The 18929-nt window shown below is 43.5% G+C and overlaps 2 protein-coding genes across 2 annotated transcripts in view; both read right to left on the bottom strand.

Annotated features, from left to right (window-relative positions):
• Window positions 1-707: 707 nt before the first annotated feature.
• The window catches only part of LOC135429287 (coiled-coil domain-containing protein 170), a 41104-nt gene continuing 22882 nt past the window's right edge, over window positions 708-18929 (bottom strand). The window contains 5 exon segments of the mRNA XM_064683553.1: window positions 708-1229; window positions 1317-2207; window positions 2272-2799; window positions 2801-3094; window positions 3158-3283. Of these exon segments, the coding sequence (XP_064539623.1) occupies window positions 708-1229; window positions 1317-2207; window positions 2272-2799; window positions 2801-3094; window positions 3158-3283 (2361 nt within the window).
• Window positions 7164-9751, bottom strand: LOC135429206 (uncharacterized). Its single transcript, XM_064683464.1, has 4 exons — window positions 8991-9751; window positions 8151-8305; window positions 7665-8077; window positions 7164-7590 (listed from the first exon to the last, which is right to left on the bottom strand). The coding sequence occupies exons 1-4, from the start codon at window positions 9638-9640 to the stop codon at window positions 7510-7512; spliced, it is 1299 nt and encodes a 432-aa protein (XP_064539534.1). The 5' UTR covers window positions 9641-9751; the 3' UTR covers window positions 7164-7509.

The raw sequence follows: 18929 nt of genomic DNA, 5'->3' as shown, positions 1-18929 counted from the left end.
TCCGCCTCGATGAACCCAAAAACTGGTTACGCGTCGCCGTTGATTTATTTTCTCAGTTGACAGCTGTGAAAATTGACAATGAAAATGCGTTTCCCATTTGCATACGCCTAGCAGCAGCAGCTGCGGGGTGGGAAACTTGGCTAAAATGCAGCACAAATTAATTTTTGAATTCAACGGCTGAGTGTCATAGCTGGCAGCTGCTGCATGAGTCGTTTGTTCCTTAGACACGTAGCACAGACACAGGCCATTAGCTGAAGCGCCATCTATTAACTGATTTTGGGTGTGTAAACATAAGATATGAGGGGATATTGCATACTAGCTGCAGCAGTTGCAGCTGCGGGGGTGATAAACTGGGCTAAATTGCAGCACAAATTAATTTTTAAATGCATCGGCTGACTGTTATAGCTGACAGCTGCTGCATGAGTCACTTGTTGCTTGCGCATTTAGCACAGACACAAGCCTATGCTGTGGCGACGTCTATTGACTGATTTTGGGTGTGTGAACCTTATATATGAGGGGAAAACCCGGAATATTAATAAATTTATATACAGTTAATTTAAATTGCAAAATCTTAAGATATCCTTAGAAAAGTATTAAGAAAACCAAATTTTTCAATTTCTTATCTTATTTGATCTTTATGATATATTCGACTTATTTATCCATGATTGATTGATTGATCAAAATGTGGAATACTGAGCCCATCTGGCCTAGCAGTACTTGCTCTTAAAGTCGTAGTCCTCGTCGCAGCTGCCTCCAGAGTTATTGGATAGTAGCTGATCCTTGCAGCCGTGATGCAAACGATGCACATCCGAGTCGAAGCACTCGTCATGCAGGCGCTTATCGCGGCTTTTGCTGCGCTGCCTCTGATGTCGCCCATGAAGTTGCTGGTGAGTGTAGGCGTGCCCGTGGGCATGGCCGTGATGATGGCCGTCCGTGGTAGGGCTGAGTTCACGGGGCGGGCGGCAGTGACTGGTGGGCGGCACGGGGTCATCATAACGCGGGCAGGGATGATCGCCGACGGGCGAGGCAGTCTCATAGCGTTTGGACAGCAGCGTGAACTCCTGGTGGGCCGAGCACAGAGCCTGCAGGCGATGCAATAGATCCGTTTCGGGCAGATCCCTCAAATGCAAGGTGCGAGCCACCGATGTGCGGAAGGACTGCAAATGCGAGAGGCGTTGATTCGTGTCGGACAGCTGGGCGCTGAGGCGGCTGACGTCGTCACGCAGGGACTAGCAGGGGCAAGGGAAAGATAAGTAAGATAAGAAGAAAACATATTAAGGATTGGGAGATATAATGGGGTCACTTGGACTACTCACATTGATTAGCGCCTCGTCGCGACAGCGTCGATTTTGATTGGACTCGCAGGCGGATTTCATGCGCTCCTTCATCGCATTTAGCTGGGACAAGAGCCTGGTCTTCCCATCTTCCAGATCGCAGATTTGTGTGCTCAACTCATCGATCTTGCGGGCACGCTCCAGCGCCGTGATCTTATACTCGACGGCCTCCGCGAGCTGGGCCTTGACCTCGGCGATTTGGGTGCGTGCATCCGCGAGCTGAACGCTCAGCTTGTCGACCTGCTTGGCTGCCTTTTTGGCACGGCAAACGGCCTCATCGCGCTCACCCTGCAGCATGCACTTGCCCCGCGCGCCATCCTCGATGATGGCCAGCTTGCGGCGCAGCAGCTCCAGATGCAGATCTCGGCGCTGGACTTGCTCGCGCAATACCCGAACGCGACGCTGCAGAGTGTAGACGCTGCTGCTCTCCTTGATCGGCAGATCATGGCAGGAACGCTCGCGTCGCAGCTTGCCCTGTCCATGGTGATGATGATGATGCTGCTGATGCTGATGGTGATGATGATCGCAACAGCCCTTCTCCTGGCTAACCACAGCCAGCTCGTGCTCACAGTGCGCGGCCAGACGCTCGGCACGTTCCAGCAGACTATCGGCCATGAGATTGGTATCGGCGCCCAGGGCGGGCGGCGCGGTGCACTCACTCCAGTTGAGCGCAGTGGCCAGCCGCTGCAGATAGTCGGCCAGGCCCATGTGATCCTTGCGCAGCGTGTGTATTTCCGCATGGCATTTCTCCAGGCGCTCGGCCAGCTCGCATTTCTGTGCCTCGCCAGAGCGCAGACGGCACTCGCTGGACTCGTGCGCCTCCTTCAGCTTCTCGTGCTCGCTGCTCAGCTGAGCGCGCAGCGAGTGCAGTTGCTGTGGAAGAAAGGCAGCCAGAAAGTGAGAGAGGAAGACAGGCAAGATCCAGACAGCTACTCACCGCCTGCACGGCCTGATTCTCGTCGAGTAGCTCGCGCAGCTTGTCCTTGATCAGCGTCTCGCAGGGCTCGGGCACGTTGACCAGATGGCTGAGACCGCGCAGAAACTGCAGCCGATCGCTCTGGATGCGATCCAAATTGTTTTGCAGCCGATGGCAGCGCGACTCGAAGCCGCGCAGCTCCTCCTTTAGCTTCTCGCCGTTGATCTCCGACTCGGTGAGGCGATCCCGCTGCAATTGCAAATCCCGTTCGTACTGGCGGCAACGCCCCTCCAGCTCGTGATTGTGATTCCCGGCGCCGTCCAGTTGGGCGCTCAGGCGCTGCTTCTCGATGTTCGCGAGGGACTTCAGATTGAGCAGCTCGTTCTCGCAGGAGCTGAGCGTGTCGCAGGTGGACTGCACCTTGGCCTTGGCGCGCTGCAGTTCGACCACCAACTCCTCCACTCGGGACACTACGCACTCGGGCGTCGCATGTCCCGCCTGGCTCTCGCACACATCCAGGCCCAGGCAGAGGCTCAGGCGGCGCAGCAGCCTCGTGGAGCTGCGCCTTGGCCTGCTCCTTGTGCGACTCCTCGCTGGCCGCGTGCGCCTCCAGCTGCTGCAGCTTGCACAACAGCTCCTTGTTGCGCTCATCCGAGCTGCGCTTCTCGCGCTGCACAGTCTGTATGGTGGCATCGCAGCGCGCCTGAACCGACTGCTCCCGCTGCTCGGCCGACTGCAGGCGACTCTGCAGGGAGGCTATCAATGCCGTCTGCCGCGCCGCCTGCGCACGCAGATTCTCCACATCCGACTCGCGACTACACAAGGCGCTGCGTGTCTCCGCTAGCTAAAGAAGTTAATAGGATTAAAGACACCTTTATGCTAACGTCTGCTAAATCCTAGAACTTACCTCGCCAGTGAGACGCTCCTTTTTGTAGGACAAGGCTGCCAATTCACTGCGCAGCGTCGTCGTCAAATCGATCCCATGATGATGCTCTGTAACTGTGATCCCCGCATTGCCGCACGAACTGTCCAGCTGAAAGACAGAGAGCATAGCTTGAATCATACTTGGCAGATACCCATCCGACACTTGATGGATTAGAAGGTAACAAGGGTGCAAGCCCAACAAGAATTTGTCGGTGGTTGGGTTTACGGTTGGGATTTCAACCGAAAAACCTAAGTAAAAGTCACAATAAGATTTGTCAATGTTTACGTCCAAGGTTGGAGCTTGGTTTTCCACAATTATTACCTTAAGTCTAACTCCTTAATGACAAGGGTAACGCGACTCTTGAACCTGATGGAAAACCTAAAATTTGCCCCAGCTTTAAACCTATAGAAGGTTACATGATTCACGGCTGGGACTAGTGTCTCGTCTCTAGGTTTAGTTCATGAATTTGCAGGTAAACCTTCCATTTGCCCCAAGCTTTAAGCTTATTAAAGGCATCATGGTCCGCGGTTGGAACTAGCGCCTCGCCTGTAGGTTCAATTCATAAACCTGAGGGAAAACCTTCCACCTTTCATTTAACCTTCAGCCCCAATCCTAAATAGCTAGCTTCAGGCTTATGTTCGCTTCTATTTTTTTTTGTTAAGTGGGAATCAGTTCCATTAAAATAATTTGAATATATGTAGATTTATCATAGACTTGTTCCTAATACAACTCATGTGAATGTTTCCAGTTAAATAAACTGTTTTTTATTCCAGTGCTTCCATTTCTTCCGCTTTTGCCTCGTATACATTTTAATACACAGTGGTAGCAGACTCTGCCATCTTAAATTCCAACTACTTCCGTCCGTGTAGAAATTAAAAATTCAACCTAAATCCCTTGGAGAACCCATCGTGTCCAGCTTAGCTAATCTCCCTACCTAGTAGACCTTCAGTTTTGTCCATAGACAATTAGGAATTGAAACTTCACTCTCAACTGAATAGCTAAGACTCGCTTATTGAGCCACTATAACGATCTGGTTCCGTACCAAATGATGATGATGCGGAGACAGTCCACCACTGAGGCCCAGATGATGGTGATGCAGATGATTATCACTGGGCATATTTAGCACGAATTCTAAATGAATATCCCTTTTTTAAGATCCAAGCGAACCGTTCAACGAAACCGCGCGACAGCAACTGAGCCCGCTGGCAGGATTTCCTGGTGCAAGCGATGCGGCATTGACAACAGCCTAACAACTGGGAATTTACCTCAACATAACATCACACAAGCTATATAACTACAATGCTTGTGATTTATGCTCGAGCCCGGGTTGAACGGATTGGGCTGGCAGGGTGGCGACATAAGTGAAAACGAGCTCAATGGCATTGCGAGGGGCAAATATCCAGGGAGTTCAGAGCTCGGCCACCAAACCAAAGCCTTTGCACATTCCAAACTTTTCTCAGTTTATTTTCTGTTATTTGGGTCATTCACATGGCAAATGCAATTCAAGCGAATCAACGCACGCACGCAAACTGAGATACGGTAGAGTTCCTTCCTAAATATATAGAGAGAGAACAGTGTGAAATGGTTCTAGCTTTGTAAAGTTTTTTGTGGTACTTTTTTCCAAGCGGAAACGGAAACTGAGGTGTGCAGGTTTCGGCTTGACTTGCAATTTGTAAAGTTGTCTGCGTTTTGGCTGGAACAGTAGGTTGAGTAAAAGCTTAAGAACGAAAATTATTTGATATATAAATTTATAAAATATATAGAACTAAAGGCTCTTAAGCATAATATCATAAACAATTTGTAAGCCAGGTTCAAGCTAAGCGGCTCAAGCAAGGAAGTCCAAATGTTTTTCAAAAGAAGCTGAAAAAGCTATACAATAAGATTCAATCCTAACCGAAATATATGTATCAAATCAAAAAATTAAGAAACATTTTGTAAGCCGACTTGGGACCCAAGCTTAGAATTTTGTCAAACATAAGAGATTGCTGCCAAATTTTAATCCTGCCCATATATCACACATATTATCTATCTATCTAATTATCCAGGATTTCTTTATTTCCGCCAGATCCTTTAACTCTTGGCTTTTACTGTTCTCCTTAATTTGTAAAGGTAACCAAATTCTATTGATTTTCAACCACTGTGCAGCTACATTTTATGCAAATTGCTTTGAATCATCGATAGTTGCCCAGGCACAAAACACAACAACAACAACAAAAACTTTTTGAGCCCTAACAACCGCATAAATTTCACACCAAAACAACAAATGAACAGAAAACCAAAAATAAAAGCCTGGTGGAAACATCACAATTTGCTGCAAGCGACTGCTACATACGCTGTTCTCCGTATAAAAACCTATTTAAAAAGTAGCAGAAAAGCTACTTGATTAATTGGTTTATTGAATACGTAGAAAAAAGATCTACTTGAATATTTGATTTGGGGACTCTAAGACTGCAATTCCCAATCAGTTTCCTTCAAACTGTGACTTAAGGAAATTACGTTCTCTCGATCTCTTTTATGGAGTAGCGACTAAGTATTTTATCAAAGCTTCTCCGTCTATTCATGGACATTGTCAACCTTATAATTTTTCAGAATCTTAAAAATTTTCCAATAAATGAAAATCTTTCGAAATTTTTGTAAAGATTTCGCAAAACTTTTCTTAATTTTAGAAATTTAATTTAAAAATGTTGTCTGCTCAGCAAAAATTATCCTAAAATATACAATTTAAGAAAATATTTTTAAACATTTTTAAATATATGGATATTTTTTCCAACTGAACCATTTTCTTTTAATATTTCTTTAGAGCGTATAATTCCAGTTTCAAGTCTCAAGACGAATATAGAAAATCAACAATATACTCTTCTTAATTTGTATACAGAGTATAGAAAGCGGTAGCAAAAAGTTTTGCTCGTTGATAAGGCAGCACTGCGAACAAGGAAATTACATTAAACGCATATGCATATGCATCTATATATCTGATGGTTTTATTACTCAGTTATGGAACATGAAATTCGTGGAATTATGGCAATTTGTCACATGATTTTCGGCAATCAACATGGCCAAGTCAGGCAAGGATATCGCCAGAACTTACCAGAGCGCAGGAGCTTGCAAATATTGTCAGCGGAGTTGAAGTTAGAGCTGGAGCTGGAGCTGGTGGCGACATTGGCAATGAGGCGGACGCAGACGATGACTTTTCACACAGAAGCTCAAAGACATGCCAATCCTCTTTCGTATTGCCATCCGTGTCGGGCCGCAGATTTGCCGGCATTACGACCACAATAATAGCTAAAGATATATTCTATGCTCGAAATAACTCCCGAGTTTCTAGCTGCTTTTCGACCGTGTAGAATTTCTACTATTCTCTCTATTTGCAAACAGTAAAAATGCTAACAGCCTGGCAACAGTCTAATCGTCGAAAGACCAGTTGCCAGGCGCACAAATAACGATACATAAGACCCCAAAATGGGCGGGGTCCCTAAACACGTGGGCGTTACTAGGGCAATGCACAGCCCGAATCAAGTGGAGTCTATGCGCTTCTAAGCGCACTCCAGCTAATACAGCGGGTGTGCTGTAGACAAAGAGTGCCCGCCTGGCAGATACCCTCTAAAAACTTTGAACTCCATTCTGCAAAATCTTTCAACTTTCGGGCGTATACCAACCGACTTGAATAACTTCAATATTAAAGTCCGATTTGTATAAAATTTTTCGAACTCAAATATGGCAGACAAAAGCAAAAGGTTCTACCTTAAAAAATAGGGTTTTCTTCGATTTGTGGGGAAATAGAAGAGACATTCAATAAGTGAGAAATATGTGTTCTTAGTATACTTTACCCACATACTAAATTCTATCTCTCTCTCTCTCTCTAGTTCTCCGTAACATGCTTAGAAAAATTAAGCTGCAAATCGATAATTATCGATTACCTGAAAACGGGGTATTATGTAGTTCCACGTTTCGCAAACCTGATTTCGCATTTTAACGATTGCTTGTAATATTTTATAACGATAGTTGCTTTTATTTTACACAACCCTGCCTCTGCAAATCGAATGAGTACAGGGTATCAGCACGCACAACAATTTCGCTGTTTTGACAAATGCATTTGGTAAATGTTTGCACAAAGTTGTTTGGCTTGACTTTGATTTTGATGTGGGGAGTCGACGACGACGACGACATCCCTTTTCGGGCAATTTGTGTTGAAATTCTATTTTTGGGGGTACCGCGGCCCGAGAATTTGAAGTTTATTCCTGTTATGGGTTTGTTTTGGTTGCCAACACAGGTTTTTTTTTTGTGGTAGCTTTTTGTTCTTGGCATTGCTAAGAGACTTGAAATTTGAATAAATATTACTTCTTCTTTTTCTTGTTCTTGTTCTTGTTCTTGCCGGGCGAACTAGTTCTGGGTGATTTACTCTTTCGCGAGCCCAGCTAATTAATGGTAGAAATAGAAAAGATATTATAATATGAAATAATATGCTAAATGAAAAGTTGCATAGACTTGCCGATTTTGTGGAGCGTCGCGATCTACGAGTACGCGATCCTTCCTCTTCGCTACCCAGCGCAAGTACCTCCATGACTCGGACTTTAAACATTTCCACTTGATCATTATAGAATTTGAGATCATCCTTGGCCTTAACCCACAGATTACGCGTTATATTGCACTCCAGTTCGGCCGCCTCGATATCCGTATCGAGCTGCTCCTGCCAGGCGATAATTGCCGCCCTATAGCTGTCTATCTGATATTGGCATACGAAGTCTTCGTACCCAAATGTCTCTCTATTCTGTTTCATGTTATACAGCAGCTCTCTTATCTCATTCAGATAGACGTTCTCCTTGCTTTGCAGCCACATCTTATGCTGGTCCCCACAGCTGCGCAGCCAATTGACGCGATAGCGCATCTCTATCAGCATCAAAGCTGCAAGAATAATCAAATATCATTTTCCGTCATTTTCAATTCATCCATTACAACATGGTCGTCCATAACTTGCCGTCAGCCTTGTCATTTTCGGCCACCATTCGGGGACCGAACTGCGAATCCAAACGACATGCACTTCCATGAGAAATGACGACCAAATCCTTGTGGGCAGCGCGCAGCTCTCCGAGTTCCTTTACCCAGATTGAGTTCACCTCATAGTTCGATTCTCTAAATTCGTATGGAATTGAAATGATATATATGTAACAATAAGAAGCGCACCCGATTTGAAGTCGGCATAGCAAGTTTTTTTCTCGAACAGAACCTTTAGACGGAATACTCACAAGGAGTAATTTAATCATTATTGCCCGACTAGAGGATACCCTAAGCCCAGTGCTGAGTTGCCGTTATAATCTTATAACTTCCTTCTATGTATACACACATTTTGTGCAGCCCCTGTGCTTCCTCTTCCTATAGCACAATTTAATGGAAAATATGTTCGAGATTAAGTTCGGTACTTGTTGTCCGATCTTCAAACAATTTTCAGGGCGTACATATAGCATTAAAATGTATGCAACTATCAAAGCCCAAGACCGTACTTAAAAAAATGCGATTCAACACAGTTTTGTGGAAAATGGAGAGTTATCTTAAAAGTGAAATATATATGCATATAATATAATTCAAGCTTCTACCTCTAATAAGATTGATGCTTTGCCCAAAAAGAGGATTTCGATATCGATCGATATCGATTTCTCAGAAACGGAGCTTGGAATAAACCTAATCGGCGGCGAATAGGTTGACCTACGTACAAAATTGTAGTCTATGTGATCTCTGACATTTCTAGATCTAAACGGCATATATAGATCTATATGGAACACTCTTGATGAATTTGCAGCCATCAAGCCAAGGTACTTACTTCAATAGCTCTATAGAGCTTTTGCAAATATCTTGATCCGTACAGAAGTCCAACTTGATGGCTTCGAGCAGTCGTATAATTTCCTTAATATCAATACAAAATTTGGTACAATCCAAATCATGCTGCGTCCTCTCCATGACCAGCACATCCAGATACAGTTGATTGATTTTGATGCGCTGTACGAAATCCTCGCACGTCCAGTGGAAGAGCTTGTTCGGTATTTTGTCGACTTCACCTGGCCATATGTGAAGGATCGTCTCGATTTGCTTTCTCAGCCGAACCGAGAGGAATTCGATGGCTGCCTTTTGAAACTGATAGAGGAAGATCTTGTATAGCACCTGTAACTCTTCCCATGTAATCAATGGTCGGAATTCGATTATGTCCTCAATCTTAATCGTTTTGCGTGTTTGCAGCATCTTTATTATAGCCATTCCCTCGGCCGTTGTAGACTGATATCGAACCGATGACTTTCTTACAAACTGTTGTTCCCATTCTTCAATATGTTCATAGGGTTTCAGTAGCTTGTTAAGAAATTGATCGCGACAGATGGCCGAATCTTCATGCGCTGGTAAGGGAAACGGTATTGGATGATCGGCAAGATTTATAATGGATTCCTCATCCGATTCACTGCTTAAATTATCTAATGCCATTTTGTTTATCTGAATATACGAGTTTTCAGTGTTTGTGTTAATTTGTTTTAAAATTACTGAATTTTCTGTTTAAGAAACTACTCTCTGAGCTGAAATAAAGTCTGATCTGATGTTAGACTTAAAGCTAAATAGATTGCTGAGGTATGGAAATCCAAATATACATATATCAGTGGGAAATCGAAATAAAGCATCGAATTTTCCTAATCAAATCGACAACCCTGTAGGTTGTAGGTCCTCCTAGTCCCCGCGCAGATCGAGTTTGTTTCCGATATTCGTTAACTTGCCCCGTTTCCAAGCTATCGATAAAAACTATATCGAAATCCTGTTTTTTGGGCAATTTCGCTAAATAATATGAGCTAGACTCACCAAACTTGACATGTAGCTTCTAGAATATTATATGTATATACATATATCAATTATCTTTCATTTTATACCTATCGCCTGTTGGAAGGTTTAGGGTATCACCTAGTCGGGAGCTCCCGACTAAAACCTCTTACTTGCTTACTTTGCACTTCCGGATTACGAACGAATCGGGTTTGTTCCTATATTTCAACTTGTATCGAAACCAATAAGCAACCAATATAATAAGCTATTGAAAAATGATCAAGAACAAAAATAAAACCCATTGCATTAAATTGAATTTGTAATAGTATAAAACTATGGTAAATGTTTAACATTTGAAAAACGACCAGTTCGAAAACTATAAACTGAGCTAGAATTGGGAACTGTCCTGATTCTTGAACCAATAACAAAACGTAAACAGTCTGGCAACGCTGCTAGAAATTGAGCCACAAGACTTCAAAACTTCTTGCTGCCATTTGATTCATTCCATGTTCAATTTTCGTACAATCCAAGAATAGTTTTTGTACAAAAGAAAAAATTGGTGCTCACTTCCGGTGAAAAGAACATCTGCCCAGCGCTCATGTTGCCCCAATGCCAGGGCTATAAATAAAAGTCCCTCGCCGCAGCAGCAACAAAGAGAGAGAGCAAAGGGCTGGCGACCCGGTTTTCGCTTGATTGTGCGGGGTTGGGGGGTCGGGCCCCGGGCCCGGGCCTGGGCCTGGGCCTGGGCTGGGCTGCCAGCCTGGCAGTGTCTGGCGCTGGTTGCCTGCTGCACTTTGCTGCTCGCCTGTTGCAGTTTCTAATCGAATCGAAACCTTTTACCCAAATGTTGCCTACGGCCGCTAAGTTGGGGACGCCCTTTGTTAGCTAAAAAAGTATCGTGATCCATATATGTATGTGTGTGCAGGGCTCGCAATTATGATTATTTGTGTGGTGTGTGTGTGTGTGTGTGAGCGTGCCACATGCAACACACAACCTGCAACATGCTTATTCATTGCCACCTATCAATGCTGTTCGCCCGTTCGAATTTGTTCTGTTAAAATCTGTGCGCTGCTTTGACAGTGCCGCAAAATGTTGCACAGCAGCAGCGGCAACAGCAGCAGCAGCATCAAGCACCATTGTGTATGTGTGCATATGGCTATCTCGCTCGCACGCGAGCCCTTTGCCAGCGAGCATCGAAAGACAAACTCTGCCTGCTGCAGGCCAACATGCACTACCCCCCGTCCCTCGTCCCTTGTCCGACGCTCAACATAAACCGACACTTTGCTATGCCAGCTGCCAGCTGCTAGGGCGAGGGACATACACACACACACACACACAGACGCACACATGCAAGCGTATGTTTGTTTATATGTTAATGCTGCGGCTGGCTATGTTGCTGTCCCTCACATACATACGTACGTGTATTCGTATTCTGTTCTGTTCTTTTCTGTTGCTGGTTCTGTTTGTGATTTGTGCTGTTGCTGTTGTTGCTGGTCGCCTGTTCGAGCGCACCATCGAAATTTCACATGTAATTCCCACGGCCTGAATTTTCCCACACAAAGCGAAGAAGAGGAAGCGAAATTCAACAACAAAGCGACATACGGGCGATTGGGACAGACAAGAGCAGCAGCACACACACACACACACACACATACACATGAACATAACACAGACAGCACTTTTTTTTTTATTGCATTCAATGTGGTCCCAGGGTCGCTGGTCGCTAATCGGCTCGTCTCCTTCTTCACACACAAACACACACACAGGCACACACACACACACGCGCGTATATTGTTTCGTTATTTCGTTTTGACATTTTTTTTCTTTGAGCCGCCTTTTTGTTTCATCAGGGAGGCAAGCGCAGATATCTCTATGTATGTAGGTAAATTTAAATTTCAAATACATACATATGTACATAAATTATTTTTTTAATTCCACATTTACATTTACATTTAATGCACTTGTCATATTCTAATTGGATGAACAAATATAATGTTTCCAACAAGGCTGTGAACTGATTTGGAACTAAACTGGTTCCAATCCGGAATCCCTATTTTTTCAATTACCCTTAAACGAATCTACATAAATGAACATCAAACGAAGCGTCTTTCTTTAAAAACGGATTTGATGAAAACAAATTTTAACTATTATTTAGTTTAAGCTAATTTAAAAAAATATTTATTAAGAAAAATATAAATTATTATTGCAGCATTTAAAACTAGACAAATACGTAACCGATCAAGGTTCAAATCCAAAACTGGATTAATAGATACATACATATGAAACCGAACTTTAAGGAGAGGCCATAGAGTAATAAACAGATACATATGTATGTATATTTATTACTCTATGGGTTCGAGTCATAAGCCGAACTACCGAATATAACATCTACATATTTGTTAAGTTCTAAAAATCAACCTATCATGTTGAAAATCCACCAGTTGAAATCCTCCATGCCCTTCATTCTTCAACTTGTTTTTGTTGCTTTTGAAATCTCAAATTTCATACTTTCTGAGGGAATGACCTCTTGTTGCAACTTTCAAGCACAGTGGTCTGAGACGTTTCAAAAAAGTAACTAAATTAAACCTTAAACACACTTAAAATTAATTTAAATATATGATTCGTAACACTTGTTTTCACATTTTTACATTTGTGCATTCATAAAAGTAATTCAAATATTTATCGGCCCACTGTGTATTCACTTGGGCGCTGAAAGTGTCAGTCAACTTTGAGGTTATGCAAGCATGGCCTTGAGTGCACTTCTAATGGCCCGTGAACCTGCGCGCTGCTCAACACTGAACAGATCAAATGTATTGCTCAAAAGGTAAGGGCGGGCATGGGGCAGGGGCAGGGGCAGGGGTAATGTTATAAGGGCAGAGGCAGAGCGGATTCATGTCGCCTTGGTTATATAGCATAGCAGTCATTCCAGTTATTTAGAAGGCATTGACTGCAACGCCAGCTCCGGCTACTGCACTCCTGGTTCATCAATATGTTCAAGGATTTTTTCCTGCTTCCAGGCATGCCAATGCCACTCACTGTCTCCGTATCTGTGTGTGCGTGTGTGTGTGTGTGTTTGTGTGCATGAGTCGATGGCTTCAGTTTGGCAGCTGACTTGAAGAGTCATGAGCGGAACGAGCACATGCGTGTTTGAGTGCCTCTCGGTTCTGGGGTTGGGGCGGGTGTTATATGAGTTGGGAATCTTTTATTTTTGGAAATTTCGGGCATGTGCGCTACATTTGCTGCTATCCTGTGGCCCTAACTCGGCAGGAGTAACAAAAAATGCGCTTAACGAGTAACATGCACACGCATACATACATACATACATAGCTAAATACACACACACACACACAGCACTTGTGATTTATTTAGCTCGGAAACAAAGCTCAATTTCAAGCAACGTTCAAATCAAAAAAGTCAAAGCCATTTATAGCTTGCTCAAACTAAAGCTCAAATTTCATATCACTCAGCGAAAGACACAGCTTTTTCGGTATGCCGAATGCTAAATACCCTCTAATGGCATGTGTCTCATTGAGTAATAATTAGATAATATTTATTACTTAATGCATGTGTCATAAGAGTGCTTTTATACAAGAACATAATTTCAAATCAATCGTTCCTATCACAGCTACATAAGCAATATACTGTTCTGATCCGAGTCGTCTATAGACTTCGTATAGACTTCGTTACAAAATTGTAATACTCTCTGTTAGAGTATATTGAAAAGCTCATTTTTAAGCTTAGTGGCTTTGACTACTCAAATTGCTAGCGAGTGTAACCGCCACTCTCCACCGTTTGGCGCCATTTCCCAACGGCGAAGCTTTTGGTAAACAAACTTTTTGCCTGCCAACACAGGCGCACACACGCTATACAATCACACACACACACTCACACACACGCACGCACACACACATGGGCAATTCACACTCATTTAAACGCAACGAAATGAAACGGCGAACGGGCCGCCGAGTGAATGTCACGGCGAGAAATCTCTCAAAGCTGCCTGCTACGCACTCTGAACGCCTGTTCATTAGAGTCCATGAATTGAAATTGTGTGCAACGATGACGGCGGTCGCATGTCGAAAATAAAAAAAACAAAAAATATGGAGGCTTGGGAATGGGCGATTGTTATGTATTTGGGTGGTGCGGCGGTTCAAGAGTTCAATTACTTGCGTGTGTGTGTGTGTGTGTGTGCAGCCGCTAATGGCGCTTGAAATCCATGTGCGACTCAGAGTTGAGTGCGCCGCCGACTGGCTCTGGAGCTGGAGCTGGGCTTGGGCATGGATGGCTATGGGTCGCCTCTACGTTCCCGTCAATTCAATTTGCGCGCAATTTGCTTGCGCTTCCAAGAGAAGAAAAAAAAGAAAACAGTAAATAAACTAGAGCAATGAGCAGCATCATTTAGATTTAGACCGGAATAGTAACAGGCGCGCAGCGTCGCTTTGCAAGCGTTCCGTAGGTACAGTTTTTTTGTTGCCGTTGGAAGTTCAGTTCATGCGCGTCTCGCTCTATGTCACTCTAGCTGTCCCACTCGCACGCCTGCCGCTTTAACTGTGAGCTTTTCGCTGTTGCGTTTGCCGCGAGTTTTAAATATGAGCTTTTCTATAAACAACAGATTGTTTTTAAGATTTAAATCTAATATTAAAATATTTAATATAATATAATAATATTAGTTATGAATGCTTGAGACATTGTCTTAATAAAGATAATTGTCTTTAGCAATAATAAATATACTTGGGCCTTGGTATTTTTTTAGGTATTTTTGGTATTTGTCACACTGGACAAGGACACTGAGGAGAGCTCATAATTGCATTTTGGGATATTTTAATATAATATTTGAATTAAAAAAGCAAATTTTTGTAAATACAAGCTGGTTTTTTGTTGCCACAGCGTTGCCATTTAATGAAAGGGAAACAGAGCTGCCACACTTTCTGAATCACCTTAAGTGGAACTACCAGCTTGTTTCGAAAAAGTTGGCGCGCAGTTTAAATGAAGTTTTGTTGTGCACAGCTGCTGTGCATGCTGCGCCTAATTGCAGTTTATGGCATCAAAATTGAGCGAGGGCTCAACAACAAAGTGTAATTTAATTGCCAAAAGCAACAAAAGCAGCAGCAGCAGCAGCCACAACGTTGCCCCGCGATGATGAATGAATGCAATTTGTATTTAATCAATAAGCACGCCCCGCCGTGTTTTAAATCAGCGCGCAGTGCCGCTTTACGGCTTAGCGCCAGCATCCGCATCTCTCTCCCTCCCTCTCTCTCTCTCTCTCCCTCTCTCTCTGTCTCTTGCCTCTCACTCGACGCATCCGTCCAGAGTTAGGCAATTTTAATTGGATTTGCATTCGCAGTTCGCTGCTCGATACCCGTTTCCACACACACACACACACACACACAGCTCTTGGCCCTCTCAGCCCTTTGGTTGGCCATCGTACGCCTCTGGCCTGAAACATAAATTTATTTTTAATTTACTTATGTATGCGCGAATTTGCGCGGCTGCCCTCCGGTTGTTTGATTTGCGAATTAAACAGCGTGCAACAAAAAAATGCAGAAAAAAAAAATAAAAGCCAGCAAAATGCGGCTCGTTAGCAAGACGGGCCGCGCTGAGGATGTGGCATGCTGCAAGCTGCAGGCTGCTGTGGCTCTTCGACTCAGGCGCAGCTCTCAATTGTCAAATAGACTAAATCACTGCACAAATTAGATTAGTTTATAATGAGGCACAGACACAGTGCCCATCCGATGGGGGGCGGGCGGGTGGGTAATATATTTGGTTAGGGCGAAAATCATACACGTTCGCGTCACAAGCAAAAGTGGGCGTGTCGCTCGACAATTCCGACAAGCACAGAACACCGAAGACAACTGAGATTTACATAAGTTGCAGCTTGCTCGACTGCATGATATCCTGTAATCAGCAGTTATTCTTTTAAAAAATATTTAAACTCGGTCTAAAGACGAAACTAAAGCTCATGGCAAATTTTATCCTCCTGGCAACTTAGCCAAGAGCTTTACATTGCTCCTGAATTTGAACCGGCAACCTTTCGCTTGTTAGTCCGATGTTCAGACGCAGTTTGTTACATACCTTATCATAAATCTAGTATACCCCATTTGCTTGCAGCACTTTTTCATTGCATACGTAGGGTATTAAATGAACCTTGTATACATGTTGTTCATCTTCGACTAATGCGGCCCCAAATCAATCTACAGATGAATCTCCTCGCCCAGCATCTTCCACTCAGCGCTGCCCCGCCCCGTCGCCCCCTCGCCCCGCCGCCGCCCCTCGCCTGTGTTGGCCACACAAACAGCGCACTGTGGCAATTTAAAAATCACATTAAATTAGTCAGCAAGAAATCAGCGCAACGAAACCATCAACAAATCATCTCAAATTAAATTCATTGAAGAGAGCTCACAGCTCGACGAGTGCTGGGCCAGGTTTTGCCTCGGCTCGGCTTCATTCATGCGCTCCGTGCGAAGCGGGTAGCACTTGGTAGCCCGACGAGAGGCCGAGAGGCCGAGCGACTCTTTCAGTTCTGGAGTCGCTGGGCAATTAATAAAAATGTAAATTCAATTAAATTTATATGACAGCAAGCTGTCAGAAGAGCTCAAATTAAAAATTACTAACAAGACCAGTTACCAACTGCAACCAGCCCCAGTACCAGCTGAGGCCCAGCCCGGCCAGGCCAGGCTTAATTAAAAATCCAACAACTAAGCGCGCCTGGAGCTGAGTGGAGCCAGTGGCTCAGCAATTCTCATTTGCGAGACTTCAATTTGAGTGACGTTCGGCGGCCACCCGAGCCGCTTGGCATTTGCGAGGAAGCCAAATGCCAGTCACCAAAAAAAAAAAAAAAAACGAGAAACTAAAGAAAATAACTCAAGAGATGAGCTCCGGTCGGGGATGCCAGTTTTCGCTAATAGCGGAAGCGTTGCGGGGCACGGCGGACACCGCCTAATAATTAATAAATTAAAAAACAAAGTAACACGCACATGAGTCGAGCCTGAGCCCAGCAAATTAGCCGCACACACACAGAGAAGGAGTAAGAAAGAGAGGGACAGAGAGCGAGCCAGGATAATCAAATGCTGATTTATGGCAATTTGCAGTCGACTCGAGACGTGGCACTTCACTTCCGGCGCAGCAGCAGCAGCGCCAGCTGTGTGAGGTCCTGGCTCGGCTCCGCTGACCCTCATTCTCATCGTGTTTTCGATACTATATATATACAATAGCTTAGACTTTGTTATGTGAAAATTAGTAGCTAATTTGCGCTGTCATCATTATTGTGTGTTGTGCAAACATTTGTTTGACTCCGACAGTCGCGACCCGTGCGTCAGCCAGCCCGTGAGAGCGGCATGGCACATGCATATAAATGAGCCAGCATGACGGAGCACTGGTTGCCCACTGGATACCCGCTCTACATGCTGTGTGTGTGTGTGTGTGTGTGTGTGTGGAGGAGCTGCTTCATGTTTATAGATTGTTATTAATACAAACTTTGCGGCATTTACAACGCATCCAACAGCGTTCCAAATGGCACTAACCAACCAGCTAAAGACTTTTAGATTTAAGCTTAACTCTTATAAAAATTGAATTATATTCATTATTACACAGCTTTACACAGGCCAAGTTTTACTAGATACTAGACTCACATTCGCCGCTTGCCAGGAATTTGATTTAATTCAATAAAATAATTATTATATTGTTTTTTCATCACAGCCCCATTTAAGCCCCGATGGAAGTTTACTTATTATATTTATATTTTTACTTGTTATCAAATGTATTAAATGTATTATAATTATTATATTATAAAATGCAGCCTAGATTAGAACAAGAGATTCCCTTAAAATTCTTATGAACGTTTTTCCACCCAACTTTCATCCGACGAAGTGGATTCAGTAAAGAGTATTTAAAACTATTGTGAACGATAATACAGTCAAGGGGTGGAAACGACTTTATTTACATTATTATTATTAATTAAGCATGGATCTAATGAAAGGGCATTTTATACATAGTTCTCTAAAAGTGAATATAATGTCGAGCAGATCATAAAATAGACTACCTATTTTCTATTTTCCACCCTTCTTGGTGGAATTGTGCTCATTTACTTCATAGAACTCTTCCACTGCGAAAAATGTAAAATGAAATTGCTTATTATTATTATTATTATTATATATTATTTATTTTTAAATTATTATGCACATATTAAAATAAAGGTATATAATATGTGCCTTAGTTTCTCAGTTAAGTGACTTGTTAAATCTGCTTCAAGTTTGTGAGATGTTTGTAGTAGTAACTCCCCCTCCTTCATCTCTCGCCCTCCTCACCTAACCTATGTGCATATTATAAATAGATTCTATAAAAGACAAGAGCTAATGAATATCCATTTAAAGAGCAGTCTAAATGGTAATTGAAATGTGTTGCACAGTGTTATGATATTAATGAAATTTTATGGCAACAACAAGACACGCGCATCTCCAGCGCCAGATGATGCCATATTTTTAGAAGCTAACGATCTGCCGAACAGCCAATTAATATATATCAAAAATGCATATTCATGATACCTTCTTGATGTTTGCTATTGAATGGGTTCCAACTAGACAAACGGCGGCCCACACAGCCGGCAGTTAAACGCGGCGAATCGAGGCATCGATGGAGGCAACATAATGAGCAAGTCAGGGGCTGCTGCTTAGAGTGGGCGTGGCACAAATTAAAATTATGCAGATTAGCTAAATATGTGTGTGTGTGTGTGTGTGGGGGGGGGGGGGGTTGGGGGATCACATCTAATGTTCATAGCTTATGATTATGGCCAAAAAGCAGGCAGCGAAAACGAAAGACTCAGGCAACGAACTTGCCTGACGCACAACTTTATTGCCAAAAAACAGCAGAGGAAAAAAAAACGAATTCAAGCCATAAATTAACTCATAATTCGCCAGATTTAAAAATGAACGCTTATCAAATTAATTAATAAGTAGCCGCAGCTCGCAGA

Source organism: Drosophila montana, unplaced genomic scaffold, assembly GCF_035044405.1.
Source record: "Drosophila montana isolate Dmon_TW-CO22-7 unplaced genomic scaffold, ASM3504440v1 contig_2626_1, whole genome shotgun sequence".
Taxonomy (NCBI): Eukaryota; Metazoa; Arthropoda; class Insecta; order Diptera; family Drosophilidae; genus Drosophila; species Drosophila montana.
Note: the sequence above shows the minus strand (reverse complement) of the source record. Positions and strands in the feature narration are given on the sequence as shown.